General features: G+C 38.1%; 1 protein-coding gene across 3 annotated transcripts in view; it reads right to left on the bottom strand.

Moving 5' to 3' along the window:
* Positions 1–1,611: 1,611 nt before the first annotated feature.
* LOC127432158 (arf-GAP with GTPase, ANK repeat and PH domain-containing protein 3-like) overlaps positions 1,612–20,908 on the bottom strand; it is a 234,131-nt gene continuing 214,834 nt past the window's right edge. For all 3 annotated transcript variants that reach the window (XM_051683011.1, XM_051683012.1, XM_051683010.1), the window contains exons 14-18: positions 19,614–19,768; positions 19,321–19,411; positions 18,565–18,787; positions 3,134–3,389; positions 1,612–3,020 (exon numbers count right to left, since the gene is read on the bottom strand). In XM_051683011.1, the coding sequence (XP_051538971.1) occupies positions 2,817–3,020; positions 3,134–3,389; positions 18,565–18,787; positions 19,321–19,411; positions 19,614–19,768 (929 nt within the window). In that variant the 3' untranslated portion in view covers positions 1,612–2,816. The remainder of the gene's footprint in view (positions 3,021–3,133; positions 3,390–18,564; positions 18,788–19,320; positions 19,412–19,613; positions 19,769–20,908) is intronic.

The raw sequence follows: 20,908 nt of genomic DNA, 5'->3' as shown, positions 1-20,908 counted from the left end.
TTCTCCCAAAGCTTGTTAGATATGGGCTGCATGTACAAATCCAAACTCAAATAAGTGAGAAAACGTACCTGCTATAAGGTGAAACACCTAAAATGTAAACATAAAATACTGTCTGGTAAGGACTAATTTAAATCCTCTCTTATAAAAGCAGTTTTTTGATTTCTGCTACCACTTTCCCTTAACATGTGAAAAATCAATCACAGCCTAATTATGATTTTATTGTTTCAAGTAGGCCCAAAACGAATGCGTGAAGAGCTCTCAGGCAGAAGACAGGCCTGTTTATTCTTTTGGTTTCTAAAAGTTTACAGCTTATACACTAGCAACTAAGGAGTTAAGGCTGACAGGGTTCACATGGGTAGGAAATGGCCATTTTATCCATGATTAGCCCACATTACACACAGCTAGCTGCAAGAGGGAGAGAAAAAAGCTATTTTATACACACATCTGTAAATAATCCATATCACTCATTTGTTCATCGCATTCGGTTAGAATACAACTCTAGTCTGGATTTTAATGAATACAAAACAGCCACACTTTCAACAATCTGCCCTTTTTCAAGTGTGGAGATTATTACACTCATAACACAAACAAATACTCTCACAAGAGTTCACAGAGAGAGCGTCTTAAAATAGTATGTAGGTACTGTCCGCTGTACTAAATGGATGTCTTATTATGCAGGAGTGCTTAAAACCAGAGAGTGACACAGAGAGTGTCAAACAGTAATAAGACCACTTCAGACCAGTCCTGAAATTATTTGCACAAGGCATCCCTAATAACACAGTATTCGTAAGGTAATCAAGACTCTGAAGGTGTTTCTTTGCAGACAATCACGTAAAAAGCTACATGTTAAATAGAAATGAATAGATGGTTTGTGTTTTATCTTGAACCGATGCTACAAATCGTAATGCCTTATCCAGCAGTCTTTAGTGTCATATGTTTCTGATAGGGGCTTTGGCTAAGGGCACAATGGTGGTACAACTGTTAACATGTTAAGTTTCATTGTAAAGGAATATTCCGGGTTTAATACAAGTTAAGATCAATCGACAGCATTAGTGTCATAATGTTGATTGCCACAAAAACTAATTTTGACTCGGCCCTCCATTTCTTTAAAAGAAAAGCAAACATTTGAGGTTACAGTGAGACACTTACAATGGAAGTGAATGGGGTCAACTTTTGGAGGGTTTAAAAGACAGAAATGTGAAGCGTATAATTTTATAAAAGCACTTCTTAAATTTTTGTCCTGGATATAACTTTACACAGAAAAGTTTATTAAGGGATGTTATCTTACAAAAATCATACTAACCCGCATATTGTTTAGGTCTTGTGGCTATACTTTTTAAACTGAGTATTTAAACGTCTACAAATTGGCCTTGTTCACTTACACTGTAAGTGTCTCACTGTAACCCAGATTTTTTGCTTTTTTAAAGAAAAGGAGGGACACGTCGAAATATATATTTTTGGCAATCAACATTATGCCACAAATGCTGTCGATAGAGATGAACTTGTATTGAACCTGGAATATTCCTTTAAACATGCACATAATGTTTATATTTAATCCTTAATATGAAAAATTAATAATTATATATATATATATATATATATATATATATATATATATATATATATATATATATATATATATATATAGTAAATAATCTAACAAATTTGTTTTAAATCCCATGATGTCCCAGGTCACTAAATAAATAAATAAATAAATGATATATATGTATAAAGAAAATGTGTATATTAAACCCATAAAATGTTTTGCACTGTGACATTTTCATGACAAATAAGCACATATTTTCTCCTCAAATTCTCCTTACTGTAATGCAAATGGGCACATTTATTTTTTTGTGCGATTCGCATTAGCTATTCCCAATGAAGATTCTCAATAGATGTTTATTACTGTAATACAGTAATTTTTTTTTATTGAATTACAGTGAAAAATTACTATAATACAATTTTTTTATTTAAATCTGCATAAATTAAAGACAGTATAAAAAATACTATGATGATGTCTAAATACTTAACAATTTAAATACAAAAAATCAGCAAAAGTAAAACGCCCAGATGCATTACAGTAATGAGAATCTAAGAGGAAATGTGCTTAATTGCCATGAAAATGTCAAAATGCAACAACAACAACAACAACAACAAAAAGTAAATAATGGCAAAAAATAGTTTTAATTTTCTTTACGCAAATATATGATATATTTTCTTATTTATTTATTTTGATATCAGGACGAAATATGACCTGGGAAAGTTCTTGACAGGTTTTCTGGGAATAACCCATTTAACATAAACAGGTTTCATATGCTTTGATGGACGATGAAACACGTGTGCAAACTAGGGTTATTTGAAACTAATTCTTAAAAATAAAAACTTGTTTTGTTTAGAACCTGTTGCCACAGCATTTCATATTTTGTTCTATACAGTACATACAAGATAAGATCCTTAAAAAAAAAACCGTAACTTTGTCCATTTCTGTAGCTTAGAAATAACTCACCAAATGAGTGTTGATGAAGTTAATACTGCTGTCTCTTGTTGTACGCTAACATCTGCCACAACAGGAAGTTGTAATGGGTTTACATGACACACAAGGCACTATGCACAGTATTCCTAATAATGACAATATCGGATCTGCAACATACTGCTGAGGAAAAAGATGTCATTTAACGAGAACAGACTCTACATGAACATCAAAATCACTGGCGTCCACAGAGACAAATGAACATTCAGTGAAGATACACTAAAGACAGAGCATTGGGACACTGCAGGCTTATAGTATGGGACGCAGAATGATTTCCTGCACACTATTACATGATGCTAACACTACGGTTCAGCTCGCATTGAGCGTTGTTGTTGATGTTGTGTCTGGTGGCCGTGGGTGTCGACAGTCCGCTTTCACCAGGGCAGCCGTGTTGGATGAGGATGTCGGTGCACTCCTGACTTCTTGCGCACTGGGCGTATGACAGGGGGGTCTGACCGCGGGCATCACAGCTCTTTACGTCCACTCCATACTAGGAAAGGACAAGAAAGATGGAGAACATGTATAGGATACTTAGTGAAATCACACTCAATGTACTACTTTCATGCATACTGCAACCTAAGATTTGATCCAATCAATTCTTACCCATATGAGCAGTTGTGTGATGACCACATTCGCCATCGCGCAGGACAGATGCAGGGCGGTACGTCCATCTCCGTCCCCGTACGTCTCGTTGACTTCTTCCTTGGTGCCGTGAGCAAGCAGGAGAACCACCAGTCTCAGGTCATCCTCTACGACCGCCCGCAGAAGCTGCTGTCCCAGTGGTACGTCAGACTGAGGAAGCCCCACCAGGAACAACTTCTGCTCGTACTTCGCCCGGATCCAGCGTTCCTTCTCTTCCCTGAGAGAGAGAAGACCCGCAAGGTTCAGGTTTAGGACCTTGTTCATTGTTTCACTTGTTTTTTGTTCAGTTGGCACTCAAATCACTAAAATAACTGACTCAAAAGTCAACATCTCTAACAGAGTAGTATTAGGCCACTAAGGCAAGCATCATTACTACTGTTCAACACTTAAGGTTAGGGATCGGAATAAACTTGTCCTGCATTGTTTCTGCTACGGACATAAATGATACCTCAAAATGTGCAGTTTGTTATGAAATATGTTGTATTACTTTGACTGGTAATGAAGTGATTTGACTTTTAAAATTTTCGCCAGGCAGGTACCCGAGACATATCTAGGGACCAGAATATAGAGACATTGAGATGGGTTCTTCTGACTCTGCCAATAAGAAAACTACCTAGCAACAACCCAGAACACCCTATCATTCACACATCAATGACCCAGCAACAACCCTACTTTGTGGTGGCAAATTTATTATGGGCAAGTGCCACTCACATTTTCTTAACAAAATGTTAAAATACAGTTACGAATAATGGCTTGATGTTAGACTCTGTTAGAATATGTTACGATAAAGTTATTCTGAATTAGTATCAGCCCTGGTCTTCCTCCTATATTGACAAACTGTTTCTGAATAAACAGGTGCCATCATCTAGATGTGATTTTACTTGTTGGACCTTGATATATTTGATAAACTACAGTATGTGACATAGCAATATCTGACAATCCCTGTAGAGTTTGCATTTCTGAAAGTCATATCAGTGACTTAAAGAAAGTCCAGAGTAATGCAGTTATGGATCCATCATGGTGATGGTAGAGATCGCAAGGGAAGAAGGTCAAATATGCAACTCACACACTTATTCACAACTAGCAATATTGCTCGCTGGTTTTCCACCAGGATCTAGAGGGTTAAAGTCTGGCTAGCTATCGAAAGGTTACACATTGTGAACAGCATGTCTACTGTGGACAATACAGGAGTGTGTGCGTGGGGAGGGAAGCCGTGGTTTTTAATCGCTGCTGTCAGTGTTGTCAGTCCGGCCCGATGGATCCCCACAAAGAAGCCCTCTCAACACTGGCCCCTCAACCCTCTAGGGGTCCGCCGGCAGTCCGCCAGATCGAAGACCCAAAGAAAAGGGCTGAAAGAGACACATTCGGGCGAGAGAATGGAGTCCAACTCTTCACCGACTACCAGAGTTCTATCTGGTCCACTCTATCACCCGCCCGCCCCCTCTTCTCTCTTCTGCTGGCATTCATGGACGATGGCGAGGGGTACGGTGCAAAATTAAAATCGATACGAGTGTATCTGAGCATGCTCAGTGCAGGTCTGACCTTCTGACCCCGTGCAGTGGGTGATAAGACGAGCAGAAAGGAGCTGTTGTTTGCCTTGCTGGGGTGAGTGACAGACAGGAGAGAGAGACAGAGAGAGAGCTGATAGAGGTAAAGAGTGTCTAGAGAGATGTCGGGTGACAGGCTTCCCTTGGGACGCTACTCCACAAAGCCACCATAACGACAACGCCAAAGCTATCGCCAACATTTACAACATAAAACCAACAAAGTGATAGACGAGAATGACAAAATACAGGCCATTTACATTTATTCATTTAGCATTTATCCAAAGCGACTTACTAATGAGGAATACAACAAAAGCGATTAATCCTAAGGAGGCAATAATATAAGAAATGCTGCAAAAAATGTTTTTTAAAAAAGTTTACATTTTGGTAGAATTTTTCTTGAAGATTGCAAGATAATCAATCGGCTGCTCGGGTGGAGTTGGAAAGGTCGTTCCACCAGCAAGGAAAGGTGGAAGTAAATGTTCCGGAGAGTGATTTTGTGCTTCTAAGAGATGGTACCACCACTAAGTCTGCTATTTCTTTTCTTTATACATTTTAAGAAATTAAAGACTGACATTTAAGTTTGGAAATCTCTCATCAAACATAATTATTAGAATGTTCGGTATTGACATAACTGCATATTTGCATAATGAATCGTGACTGGTCTTCTAAACTTAGTCTGCCTTATGTATTTATGCATACTCCATACAAGGGTGCTTATTACAAGATGATACATCTGAGCAGCATGCTTTCATTCACTTAATATCACATGTTAATTACAGCAGCAGTGATTGGTGGTACAATGGGAGTCCAAATGAAGCCATGCCCCTTCATTATCCTTAGGACCAGAGCAATCAACAGACGCTTCCTCTGATGGGGACTGACTCACATGCCACGACCACATTCAGTAGCCTTTCAACTGGGAAAAAAAAAGTAAAGAGAAAACCAAGGCAAAATAATAGTATAAAAGAGCTTAATTCCTTTAATAAGTTCAAAGTTGGCTATTAGAATCCAAGCAAATCCACCTGACCTAAAACTACCTGATTCCTCAAATTAATTAACAGTGTTTTCTAAGGCAAGCATCAGTATTACTAATGAAGTTAAGGGTTAGGGATTTGTACTGTTACTTTTCAAAGCATTTGTACATTTTGACCTGGTGAAAAAAAAAAAAAAAAAAAAAAAAAAAGGTAAAAAAAAATCCCACAGACTTGCATAGAGCCATCTCTATGAACCAGAATGTATTACTACATATTAAATAAAGTATTAAGATAGTCTTTTTTAACTTGGGCCAGTAAGCAACCACCTAGCAACCACCCAGAACACCTTAGCAACCACCCACACCACCTTCGTTTTGTAGAGGCAAGTTATACATGGTCAAATTTTTTCCAAAAATGTATAAATCTAGGCAAAATCTGGAAACACTTTACAGTAAGGTTCCATTTGTTAACATTAGTTAACAACATTCGTTTATATGAACTAATAATAAACGATGCTTTAGCAGCATTTTTTAATCTTGGTTAGTGTTAATTTCAACATATAGTTAAATCAAAAGTTGTTTATGATAACATTAGTTAATGCACTATGAACTGACATGAACTAACTAAGAACAATTGTATTTTAATTAAATAACAAAGATTAATAAATGCTGTAAAAAATATTTTGTTCATTGTTAGTTCATGATTCCTAATGCATTAACTAATGTTAACAAATTGAACCATATTGTAAAGTGTTACTCAAAATCTTCTGATAATGCCCTAAAAATAATTTCAACGATCTGTAATCAGTGTCTTATGGGGTATAATGCACCATGCCAAGGTGTCATTAAAAAAATTATAAAAAAAAAAATAACCAGACAAACTTGACCCAAAATACTAAAAACGAATGACTTAATGGCTAATTAAATGACTCAAGTCAGCAGTTACGTTACAGCTTTTTCAAGCATTTTAGAAAAGCACTCAAAGACGGCGAACAAAACAAGCTTTATGAAGCAGAACAAATGTTGTGGCATCTCTATACTGAAAATCAGTTATCTCATGCGCCTATTATCTTCCCCCAAAGACAATTCCCTGTGTACGAACAAGTGTTGCTTAAGTCACTTTTGCAACAAAGGCACGAGCTAATTAAGAAAGCCGCATCTTTAATGCCGTTTCCCTGAAAATCTTGACAGCTCTTTGTGAACAAGGCCGAGAGCAATTGAATGGACTCTGGGCACAGTGCATTTTTCTTCAGAGAGAGAGAGAGTGTGTGTTTAATTAGCCCCCCTCCTCCTTCAGCAGTCAATCTTTCAAAGCTTGTTTTTCTTCTGAAGAGACCCACCCTGTTGTTCTCTCTCTCCCTCTCTTCATTTGAATTTTTTACAGGAAACCCACCATGCCAACGCAGGGGTGTAAGAGGGTGGGCGAATCTCAAAACTTTTAGAGAGGACACTAAGGAGAGATGTTTGCAAGTGCATGGGATTCAGGGAATGAGGGGGTACGTTTACACTAGTTAAACGAGGGAGATTGACTTTTGCCAAGTTGAAGGATAGAGAGGTTAAAGGCCCACTCACACCGGACAAATTTTTGCATCCCTTTGCACTGTTTTTTAATAGTTTTTCTATATACACACACACTAGACGGACACCTTTGACCGTTGCGCAGCGTCTCGCTGTTTTTTCTACAGCAGTGCCGTTTTTTTTTGTTTTTTTTTAAAGACGTCCGGTCAGGTTAAAAGAGCTCCTAAAAAGTCTTTAGACCCATAAGACATTCATCTGGATAAATGTAAACTTTTTTTAGTTTTGTTACACTCTCCGTCCACATTGCCATTTTCAAGCGTCTTCCAAAAGTTGCTCGTCCACACTGAAACGTATGAAAACTCAAAAATCCCCTTACTGCGCATGCTTAAATTATTAAAAAAAAAAAAATTGCCATTCCATGTACAGTCTGAAACGCAATTGTCCTCGTGTTCCATCGCCAGACAGCAATTCCGAGTAAACTTCTCGTCACCTTTGAAGGAATGCAACGTAAAGATTTACAAAGTAACATTTATCTTGAATAACGCTATCAAAGCGGATAGCAGGCACAACAATGCCTCAATAACATGGGCCGCCATCTTGATTGTTTTGGCTTGAATGGATCACATGACTGCGTGACATGACAACAAATACGTTATCGTTTTCAGATATCTCTGTTTCCCCTCTTTAACGGTAGCCAGCTGGTAGGTAGCTGTGCAGTGTGTAAACCTCACTCCCCTGGCCTCAAGAGGCGCACTAGCGACTGACGCTAGAGGCTGTACTCTTCTTAAGCCCCCTCGTTAGCGCGCCCGCCTCCCATGCCGGAGATGTCGGTTCAAATTCCTTTGCCATGGGTCGAGCAGGACCGGTTACACAGCAATTTCAAATGTATCCACTTGGGAGAGCATTTTCGATAAGCTTAGTTTTCGCTGTCAAAAACACCATCTCAGTGTGGACGGAAGAAAAAGATGCATTTTCAAACTAGAACGTATTCATTTGGACATGGCATATGACTGCATCCACATAAATCTGAATAATTAAAAAAACTTTTTTTTTAGTTTTGTCACACTCCGTCCACACTGCCGTTTTCAAGCATCTTCTAAAAGTTGCTTGTCCACACTGAAACGTTTGAAAAACCATAAATCCCCTTAATGCGCATGCAAAAAAATCTCTTGACAACAAGTTCGTTATCGTTTTCAGCGATCACTGTTTCTCACACTACAACGCTAAGACAGCTTTTTCAAATTTATCCAAGTGGGTGAGCGTTTTAGAAAAGCTACGTTTTCGCTGTCTCAGTGTGGACAGAAGGCTAATATGTAGAGAAAAAGATGTGTTACTATACTAAACCCCCCCCCCCCCAAAAAAAAACTTGTGGCCCTGAAAAACAAATGTCCTTGTGTTCCAGCAATTCCAAAAACTTCCAGTTGCCTCTGAAGGAATGCAGTGTGAATGCTGTACAAAGTAACATTTATCTTTAACAACACTATCAATGTGGATAGCAGGCACAACAACGCCTCTACAACATGGGCCGCCATCTTGATTGTTTTGGGTTGAATGGATCACGTGACTGTGTCACATGACAACAAATATAATTGTTTTTGAATATCTCCGTTTTCCCAAAACCGCCGTCTCAGTGTGGACCAAAACAGAGAAAAAGATGCATTTTAAAATGTATATGGATTAATGAGGACATAGTCTAAGATTCATTAACAGTGTTTCCAACAACACCCAAACATAACAAAATACCTATGATTAAAGATTCTATCATTATTTAACACCCTCATGTTGTTGTTTCAAACCCGTATGATTATATTTCTTCCATGGAACAAAAGGAGATATTCTTCAGAATGTTCACGCTTCGTACGAATACAATGAGAGTGAATGGGTTCAGGGGCTGTTGAGTATATTTGAATGTTTGTGTACATTCAAATACAGCACATCAAATTATATTGTGTCAGGTTTGATGTCAATATGCAGTTATGAGACATGTGAGAGTCAATGATGTCATTGACGTCAAACCTGGTGCAATGCGTCTTTATACGCCATATATGTATGCACGTTATTTTCAGAAAATTATGGTCTGTACAGTAACACAAAGCTATATTATGTCTTCAGAAGACATGGAATATACGGCACAAGTGGACTGCTTTTATGGTGCATTTTTAGCTCAACAACCCTCAGTTTTGTTGTATAAAAAATCAGCTTTAACAGTGACAGAATTTTTAATTCTGGGTGAACTATTCTTTTAAGCATCTATAAAGGTCTCATATACATAAATTATATGTCCACTGCTCTTGATGATGTTTTTAAACACTCTCTCACTCAGTTTACAGTCACCTGCTTGGAAAAGGAAGGAGGAAGATTTCAGAAGCAGCAACAAGCGTCTCAAATAGCTCCGGCCATTGCCACTTGAAAGGATATGTGTGAAAGAGAGGAAGAGAGGGGCTGGTAATCCCGCCTCAGACTTTTGTTTGAAATGGAGACCCAATCCAAACACAGGGCACTGTTTGGAGGGTTTATGGGAGAAAGCCGAGAAGCCATGAAAAGACACTTCCTCTCGGCAGGAGGAAGGAAAATAAAATGTGCAGCTTTAGCGTGTCAAAAGCGAGGGAGGGACGAGGAGGCCACCAAAGAGTGATGGGATGGAGAGAAGATTCTCTCTGCAGGGGGAGAAAACCACATTCAGGAAATAAGGCCCATGGCTGCCCCTCACTCACACACACAAACACACACACACACACACACAGTACACACATATTTGCAGTGAATATCAGGGTTGCTTGGGGGACTCTAGAATGTGAGAGACTATTAAGCTCGAAAAGGGGCAAAATATGAGGGATACTTTAGAACTAACTATAAATGCTGTTTACTGCTTCAAAGTGAGAAATAACAAAATTAGCACTTATTAATATCAATATATATTGCTTGTCACTATAATAAATACATTTCAGAACACTGTATCAAAATGTAATGAATAACATATTTTTTTTAAATAAATGTAATAAAAATACATGTAAATACTAATAAATAAATATTAACATTTTATGTAAAAAAAAAAATACTAATAAATACGTTAATACTAATAAATAAATGAAAATAAATAAAAAATGTAAATTAATAAATAAAAATACATAATTGTAAATATAATGTTAGTATTCCCACACCGGACAAATTTGTTTTCTTCTGACATGACCAAGGCTGGCAAGGAAAAACAATATTTTCCAATAATATTACAGCCCACTTTTAACAAACCAATCAAATTCCAGCCAAACATATTTTCTTGCTGAATATTCTGTTTCACTCTGAAATGTGTAACATTATGTGTTGAGAATTTCATTTTTTCTTTTAAGACTGCCACAAATACAAACTAAAAACTAAAGAGATAAATATAAACATAGATAATATTGTTATTTTAGGCCAGCTAAAGTAAATTGTAAAAGTAGAGAAAGGGATCCATTGATATTCTGGCTTTGTTCTAATCTCACCTGACCCTAATGATCATGGAAACCACTAAATGATTCCTCTCGCCCTGCCCAGCGTATCAGATACACATGAATGCACTCCAATACGAAGGAAGAAACAACAGGGTAATTACTCAACTCAGACTAAACAGCACACACCGGCCAACGAGGGACTTGGTTGAGGAGGTGCCATTCTGGGTCCCTATGTAGCGCACACTCAAGGGGAGGCATCTCTCCAGGAAGGCCAAAAAGCAATTGGGCAAGCAAGTGAAAGTGGACCATCTGAGACACAAATGATGAGGGCGTGGACCAAGGTGAATGGCCTCGGCATGAAGTGACCAATCAGCTGGCAGTAAAAGGAAGTGAATGAGTTCATGGAGGTAAGGTGGGGCTCAGAGGAAAGAAAACTTCTGAAGGGGCTCGCCGGCACACACAAACACAAAACAAAACCCCTGAAATTCTCAAAAGACACATCAAACAGAGGGGAGGGCACATTCTAACAGCCCTCTCAGCAGGGATGGAGTGTTTATAAAGGAGTGGGAGGAAGAGAGATAGAAAGAGGGGGCCGGGGTTGTGTTTGCAATGAGACATTGTATTGCTGTGGCATGCATATTTTGACTTCTGACAGCGGTAGTGTATGTAGTCCACTTTTATGAGTAACAGAGAGGGTTTTCCATGTACAAGGCACTAAATGCACAAGTCTTGTTCACAAACAGAAGGCTTTGATTTTGTACTGGTTTTAACTGATAAAGCTCTTGTTTTATAAAATGAATATTAAATACAAAAAATGTGCAGACCATACAAAACATTTAGCTTTTTTTTTGGATTTGCTGGCTATAAAAGAAAAACCACAACAAATAAATAATAATAATTATAATATAAATAATATTAGATATTTTTTTACATTAATATATATATATATATATATATATATATATATATATATATATATATATATATATATATATATACACTGTACACATGTATTATTATTTATATAAAATATTATCATACATTTTATACATTTATATATAATGAAATAGACTAATGTGGAAACAGTATTTTGAAAAAGGTAACGCAACAGAATGTATAACATTATGTAAATGAGAGAGAGAAAATAGTCACTACATGTCAAGCATGATGTCAAGCATTTACCATACCAATATTTATGTCATAAAAGGCAATATAAGCCATAAAAGGCCAATGGACTGAATGTGTTACAATACGTATACTGTTATTAGGGTGAAGTACTGTACATGTGAACTTTTTGAGGCCTTTGTTGGTATATTCTGTAAACATTCATGCTTTATGCAACCTTCGAGTTCATACACATCCAATTACTGTGTAAAATTAGTTCATTTATTGTTAGTTTTCTATCTGTACCTAATCAATTCAAAGTACAAATATTATCTTATTTTTAACCTATCACTTGTCCTGCATTAAAATAATCTTACAAACAAATAGGTTAACACTCAGCCCTTACTGCAATAAAACAAAAAAAAGAATGCTAAGAAATTAAAATTATAAGGGGTAAAAATAAAATAAGTGCTGCAAAGAGAAAAGAGGACAGGTGGAAAAAAGAGGAAGGATTGACGCCATGTAAGGGGGTGGAAAGAGGTTACTGAAGTGATTTATTTGTATTAGTGCCACTGCCCTGTGGCGAAGACGCAACGGCAAATTATTTCTGAAACAAACTGGAGGATCATCAGAGCTATTACCTGCTCTGGCCGAAGGCCACCGTGTGTGTATGTGCGTTTGAGAAGCACAATAGCTATCTCTTTCTGTCCAGACTCAAAAGAGCAAAGAGAGATAGAGAGAGTTATTAGTGATAAAGGGATAGCACAGATATATAGATATAGACAAAGATAAGAATGAATATATAGAATTAGCACATTAGTTTTAATGTTACAGTACTATAACCCTAGGGCTTTTAAAATTATTGGGGGCTCGTCCGGGATAACAAAATAAAATTCTAACAATATAGATTTGCATTTGTGCTGGGATTTTGTATGTGTCCAGGCATAAATCGTCAGTGTCCTGTCTCACCAACAACTGCAAAAATTCTTTCAGCCTTTTAGCAGACAGGTGCCAGGCAATTACAGTGTACACAAAAACACACACAACTGCCAATTTCTAATTTAAGCCCTAAACACCCTCCAATGAGCCAACCTCTGGAGTGTCTCTCTCTCTCGGATCAAGATTTATTGTCACGCAAGAATTCATGACAAAACAGTGTAAATCTATTATAAATCTATCAATTTGTTTAATGGTTTACCTAGAGAGCTCCTTGATCGATTAATGCTACTCAATAATTAAAACAATATTTATAATTGGAACTGCTGGAAACACATCAGTAACTACAGCAGGTGAGATGCATTACATTTTCCATGCGTGTCAACGATGCCAAATCTGGATTTTTAATAGGTAGGGGAAATTAAAATTGGCTGTTTAACATCAATGAGAGAGACAAAAATAGATTACAAAACTGATAATTTTGACTCTTTGCCACTTTTAAAGACGCTGTAAAAAGTTGATAAACAAACGACCACACATCCTATATTATGGCACGTTCACATCTTGTCAGATTTACTGTAATTACTAGATGACAACTTGGAGATTCTACTCAGAGCTGTTAATGTCCTGGGACCTCGGAAATTATTAGTTACTATGGCAACACTCATAATGCAAAAACGGATCAATGTGGCTTTGTTGTTGACAACAAAAATATTTAATCTCTACATTCATTTATTACTTCACCTCTATGTTCTTGCAAAATGTTTAAGAATAAAGACAGCACTCCAGGTAACACTGGCTATAGTTAAATGTTATATCAAACAGAAGTCTATGCAAACTACATTTAACTGTTGAGGCCGATGTCATTTTAGTTTTATTTATATGACGTCAGAATGGTCAAGTCGAAGCTTTCACGGAATCTTGTAATTAATGTAATTCCGACATCAGTGCACCTGGCACCTATGTTGCCTGGCGAATGTAAAAGTCTACAGTTAGCCTAATGAGCTATATTACTTGGTGGGTGTTATATGTTTGGCAAAAATAAGCTTAATAAAAAAAAATACATTAAAAAAACAAACACAATCGGGTAAATTTACCTGTGCTTGTCACTATGATCCTACAGCATAGGACTTTGTCACCTAAGGGGCTGTTAAAAAAAAAGCTAGATGAAACACAACGCATTTAACAGAACGCAGGTGTCTCAAGATGCACTTTTAAAAGTTTACGTTCTTTTTTACCTGACACGGCATCTAGAGCCACGTCCACACTTATCAGTTTTTGTCTAAAAACTCAGTTTTCAGTTTCCTAACATCATCGTTTTCAAAGTATGCGATTATGAAGATCGTTTTCGAAAGTCTCTTTTATCGCCATGTGGATGACAGCAATAAATGTTGCAAAATCAATGTGTTTTCAAATGAAAACGTATTAGTGTGGACATGGCCTGAAAAACGTGGTGCTCCTGCGTGAGGTGCTGAAAAATGGCTGGAAGTGACATTCACAGACATTGCGGAGATGGACAAAGAGCGAAAGAGAGTGCAGACGGACACAAAAAATGTGTTCGGTGTGAACAGTCCTTAACCTAGTACTTACGTTTTGCTCATGTGAAAGTGAATAAGCAGTCAACCATTAAAGTACATTAAAGAAGCACATGGCTTGTGTTATGGGGTTTAAATTAGTCATGGCAGTAAATGAGCTCAGAAAACATTGAGACGGGTCACTCTCACTCAGTTGTTAATTTTCACCTGCGTGATGAGAGTTAAATCCATCTTGCCTGACCACACTATGGTAAAATGAGCCCTACAAATATAATTGACAGACCCATAACGTGAACCAGAAACAAACTCTGGTAACGTGACTCAGAATATGACTGCTGCAATTACACTGATGTTCTTTGGTAACAATGAAGGCTTTTATGAGTCTTTGAATGCTTGACACAATTTAAATTAATTATGCTGTTCTCAAAGACCCCTTGAAATCGTTTGACCGCGTGCGGTTTTCTTTCCTTGACATATTGCCAATTGAAACAGGAAGTTGGGGAGGGACCATTTTTTAATTACTAATGGCCTTAAGTTTACATTACAGCGGTGAACCATGTATTTTGTTACTTGCTATTGCTAGTTAGAGGCAGGTGGTATTAGGGGGAGGGACATTCTCATTCTAGAAAGCAGCAGAGTCATCAATATTTTTGGTCAGTTTTTTTTTCACTCAATTTTAAAACTAAAGTTCATTTTGTCAACTTTAAAGGTGATTTCTTTGCCGCTTTCTGTCCCACTAGACGGTAATTGCAAAATTAATGACTGTTTTCAAACAGATTTCACCGAAAACTACCCCATCGGTCGGACAAATATGTAGCCCTACCCCAAACTCATGTGATTGGTTGAGCCAATGTTGCTGTAACGGGCAGGTGGGATTCTCAAACAAACTGATCAATGTTTTCATAGCGCCACAGTGCTTGCACTTTTTCAGAAAATCAAGCTAAAAACAGCTGCTTTATAGTTTCTGGATATTAAACTGGAATAAGAGAAAGAACTTTAAAATAGAAAAAAATAACACCTATATGGAGTACACTAGCATTAAGATGGCCCCAAGTTAAACAGACATGAACTGAAAGCCACAAAACTCAAATTTTAATTTCATGGGTTGTTTAAGTCTTCATGCAAACAAATTACATAGTAAATATTGTCACTTTTAGGGAAAAACAAGCATATGCTGCCCTGATGACTATATATTGAATTTATGTGGAATCTCAATACCCACCATGTTGCAGCCATTATTCTTTGGCTAAGCAAAATCAGTTATGACGGTAATGAGATTTTCAGTTTTGTCTGAACGAGTGAGAGAATGAGTGAGCAAGCAAGAGAACAGGAGAAATGGAGGATGCCGCGAACCATCAGATTCTCCTGACAATGAAAAACATTCCCTCCTCCGGTGGTGAGCCAGTCCCGACAACTCAAGTGTAAGGGTGGATATCAGCATCAATAATCTTTCATCAAGTCAAAAGCACTCGGCTGCAGCCCGCCAACCACTCAATAGATAACTGTGAGACATCACTTGCCTGTGAGTGAAAGAAGAATGGAGATGGAGAGGAGGGGGGGGAGAGAGCACCCCAGGTGGTGGGTAAATCGAAAGGGCTATCTCCTTTTACATGCTATCTCTGGCATGCACAATTTTGTAGGGCAGTTGTTACATCTTTGTTCAAGCTCTCCACTGAGGGAAATCCTTACGCGGTCTTGTATACTACAACTAGACCACTTCACTCAGAATGTTTACATGCACTTTAAAAGTTTGATTTCAGTTAGAATAAAACAATATTTGTCTTTCTACAATGTCATTTAAATGCTTTAAAGCGACTGTACTAATAGTACAAGTCTGATTTTTTGCAAAGTCGGACTAACAGACCTAGATAATGAGAGTTTAAATTGGCTTCGTCCAGAATATAAATATATATACATCCACCGCGGCATCCGCGCTCAACTCACCACGTGCCCCACCGAGAACGAACCACATTATAGCGACCACAAGGAGGTTACCCCATGTGACTCTACCCTCCCTAGCAATCGGGCCAATTTGGTTGCTTAAGAGACCTGGCTGGAGTCACTCAGCACGCCCTGGGATTCGAACTAGCGAACTCCAAGGGTGGTAGCCAGCGTTTTTACCACTGAGCTACCCAGGCCCCCTATATCAGGGCTTATTTGAGCAAATTCACATAGTATTATCTTTTGTGAAACAGAACAGATTTATAGTATTGGCCATCAAAGCGGTTATTGGCTATAGCATAAAAGTAATAATTTTCAAGCCTCTCCTCAGTGCTAGACATGCAAAAAAGTACCTAAAGGACTCTCAGACTGTGAGAAACAAGATTCTCTGATCAGATTGAACTGTTTGGCTTCCAAGCGTTATGTCTGGAGGAAACCAGGCACCGCTCATCACCTGCGCAATACCATCCCAATGGTGAAGCATGGTGGTGGTAGCATCATGCTGTGTGGGTGTTTTTCAGCAGCAGGGACTGGGGGACTGGTCATGGTTGAAGCACACAGCCAAGACAATGCAAAAGTGGCTTAGGGACAACTCTGTGAATGTCCTTGAGTGGCCCAGCCAGAGCCCGGACAATCGAACATCTCTGGAGAGACCTGAAAATGGCTGTCCAACTACAGTCCCCATCCAACCTGACAGAGCTTGATAAGATCTGCAGAGAAGAATGGCAGAAAATACCCAAATCCAGGTGTGCAAAGCTTGTCGCATCATACCCAAATAGTCTTGAGGCTGTAATCGCTGCCAAAGGTGCTTCAACTAAGTACTGAGTTAAGGGGTCTGAATAATTATGTCAATGTGATATTTCAGTTTTTTCTTTTTAATAAATTTGCAGTGTTATCAAAAATCTGATTTGTTCTTTGTCATTATGGGGTATGGAGTGAAGATTGATGTGAAAAAAAAATTATAATTTAAAGCATTTTAGCATAAGGCTGCAACATGAAAATGAAGGGGTCTGATTACTTTCTGTGCATTTAACAAATTCGCAAAGTATTCTCTTTTGCAAAACGCTATAGATTTATAATATAGGTCATCATATCCGTTATCGGCTATAGCATAAAATTAATTATTGTCTTTTGTTGTCAGCCAGAAATTTTGCTGGTGCGTTTAACCAATTTACACTGAATTCTCTTATGTGAAACGTTAAAGATTTATAATACAGGCCATCATATCGGTTATCTGCTATGCTATAGCATAAAATTATCATCTTTTGTTATCAGCAAAAAATTTTGTTGGTGCATTTAACAAATTTCCAAAGTATACTCTTTGGGAAACACTATAGATTTATAATATCGGCCATATCGGATTTACTGTAGCACAAAAGTAATTTTGGTCTTTTGTTATCAACCAAAACTTTTGTTGGTGTATTTAACCAATTCACACAGTATTCTCTTTTGTGAAACATTATAGATTTATAATATCGGCCATTATATCAGTTATCAGCAATAACATTAAATTTATTATCGTTTTTTTGTGTTGTTAGCCAAAATTTTGGCTGCTGCATACCTACTATTGTGGACCTTCAGAATTTATGCCATAAATATAACGGCCAACCTTTCGAGCAGTGTTGGAAAGTAACAAAAAGTAACTGAGACAAATGGACAAAGGAAACTGTTCAGTAGCTAATATGACTAGAATTAAAATTGTACATTATGATGTATTACAACAAAATACAAGCCAGGTGGTGTCAAAGTATCTGACTGGATTTATACCCTCAGGAGTGACTAATACACCCCCTCTGAGTGATGGATGGCTGTCAGAGCCACTGAGAGCTCTCAATTCAGCCCCAAGGGTAGTGGTTTGGCACTGTAATGGTGTCCTTAATTGCCACCAAAAACACCCTTTTCTCCAGGTCATCAGAAAAATTGGGAATGTGAGCGTGTGTGTCAGGATTAAACATGGGAAACACCTCAATACATTGCCTGAAACCAGAACAGGTGAATGACTACAGACAATGGCCTATAGAGACCCTATTTACTACAAGCAACATCTCCTGAAACATTTCTCATCTCCTTCAAAAAGCACTAATGGACCAATGATTGGGTGGGGAATTTTTTCACAATCCAGGCATTGACTAAGTTACTGACACTTCATGTAGTGCTTCCTTGAATAACACCAGGAACCCTCAAATGTTGTGGGCTTCCATAGCCTAAACAAAGAGCCCAATGTATACCTTATCATAGCCTTCATGCTCCAAGTCCAACTAAGCAGCTACATAGCTTTCTTTATAAATTTAATTGTGCAAAATTTACATTCATAGATTTGACAGACACTTTTATTCATAGAGAGTTTAATTTATCTAAACATATGTCATTGACTTGACTTTGGTCAGGCAATTATGACTAGTGTCACCTGTTGCTGTCTACACCAGGTTTGGTGTACCCCTCCATGCAGCCCTCCCACACACTGTTGGCCATGGCGTTCCCGATGGCTGTCATCACCATGCTGAGCTCCACAGGCCAGTCGTCTAGATCTAGAGATCGTACACGGGACAGGTGCGTTCCAAGGTTCCTATGCATCCCGGAACACTCGATACAGATCAGAGCACCAAGATTTAGACTGGCCCAATCTGGATCTGCAAATAAAAGGCATTCAGGGATGATTCGTTTTCAGTTCACAACATTAAAATGGACTTTTATGCAATTCAACCACTAAAATGTTAGCATAGTGGGTAAATTTCTGCTTTGAGGTTTGTAGCCGCAATATATGATTTTAGCACTTTATTAATGATTTGATTTGAGAGTCAAAGACAACTTAAATGTAATTCGGTTCATCAGACAAAATGATCGAACGGCTGTATAAGACCTGGAATGTAGTGCTTGAGTCATATCGATTACTGTTATGGTGGTTTTATAAAAAAAAAAATTGTAATTTTTTTTTTAAATATTCACTGTCATTATGGCACATAAATCCTGTGAAAACCACCTTTTGTGTTCCACTTAATAAATAAAGTTATACGGCTAGGAACGACAACAGAAATGTACTTAACATTTAAATCATACCTACAGGGCATGGAGTTATATTCTAAGGCAGCTTATGGAAAGAGGAAGGATAACTTAAACAACTGGAAATACTAACAAACATAACTGGATTTCATGTTTTACTCACTAGGGGCATCACAGTCTGCACAGAAGCTGTTTCCCCTCACGTTCCTAATGGACTGGATGGTCAGCGCATCACTCTGACTTCCTAATCGAGACTGCACATGTGAAAAGAACAGAAATGAACAGCATGTTTATGTGTGTTAAACGAGCAACTGTTTCTCAATAACAGATGGTGCATTGCTTCCATCCACATTAGCAAACAAACATTTGTTTAGGAGGTGGAGAGATCATTCCAAACACAGCTTTCTCTAACTAATCTATTTCCTCAGTACCTTATTCAATGCAATATAATCTTACCTTATTCTTGCTGCTTTCACAGGACTGTAGACTGGCGAAAATCTGGCTCTCGATGGCCTGCACCCAAAGTTCTCTTTCCTCATACGTAGACGCCTCAAAGTGCCACATTTGACCCGTTAGAGACACAATGACGAACTCAAAGGACTCCTCTTGCTCTGAAACACACAAAAAGTGTGAAGTGTTATGCCAATATTTATGGTTTATAGTGACACTGTCTCTTTAAAAACTTCAATTTTAGAAATCTCAAATCTCGTATTTGAAGTTTAAAGACCCTGTGAAATTAAAATTACAATTTTGCTGCTTTTAGTCCATATCTATTAGCTTTAAGATTATCTATATGCTTGTGTACTTCTAAACGCTGATTTTTGTAAAAAAAATTTAGAAGATATATATAAGCATTTAAAATCTGCATTCTCTCTCTTCCAGCTAAAAGACTCATGAACATCCATGACGCCACATAGAGGTTGAGAAAGCTTGTCCAAACAAATGCTTTCTAGAACGAGAATTCATACTCCCCCTCCAACTTTTCAGCGTCAATAATGAACAGACTAGTCCAAGCTGACAGGAAGGTGACAGTAACCCAAATAATCACGTTACAACAGTTCTATGCAGTTAAGCATTTCTGAACACACAACACGTTGAACATTGAGGCGGATGGACTACAGCGGCAGAGGACACGTCCGGGTTCCACTACTCTCAGTTTAGAACAGGAAACTGAGGCTGCAGTGGGCACAGGCTCACTAAAACTGGATTGGAAAAACATCACCTGGTCTGACAAATCTGGATTTCTTCTGAGGTACACAAATGGTATGCCCACCGCAGCCTATGTTTTCTGTTCTTGGCTGACAGAAGTGGAACCCGATGTGGTTTTCTGCTGTTTCAGCCCATCCGCCTCGAGGTTCAACATGGTTGTGCATTCTGAGATGCTATTCTGCTACCTACAATTATACAGAGCAGTTTTCTGAGCTACCGTAGCCTTTCTGTCAGCTCAAACCAGTCTGGCCATTCTCTGTTGACCTCTCTCATCAATAAGGTGTTTTCATCTACAGAACTGCCACTCAATGGTTGTTTTTTGTTTTTCGCACCATTCTCTATACACTAGGGACTGTTGTGCATGAAAATCCCAGGATATCAGCAGTTACAGAAATACTCAAACCAGCCCATCTAGCACCAACAATCATGCCACAGTCCAAATCACTGAGATCACATTTCTCCCCAATCTGATGGTTGATTTGAACATTAACTGAAGCTCCTGACCCATATCTGCATGACTTTATACATTACAGTGCTGCCAC

Source organism: Myxocyprinus asiaticus, chromosome 41 (genome assembly GCF_019703515.2).
Source record: "Myxocyprinus asiaticus isolate MX2 ecotype Aquarium Trade chromosome 41, UBuf_Myxa_2, whole genome shotgun sequence".
Classification (NCBI taxonomy): domain Eukaryota; kingdom Metazoa; phylum Chordata; class Actinopteri; order Cypriniformes; family Catostomidae; genus Myxocyprinus; species Myxocyprinus asiaticus.
This window is presented reverse-complemented; position numbering and strand designations above follow the sequence as displayed.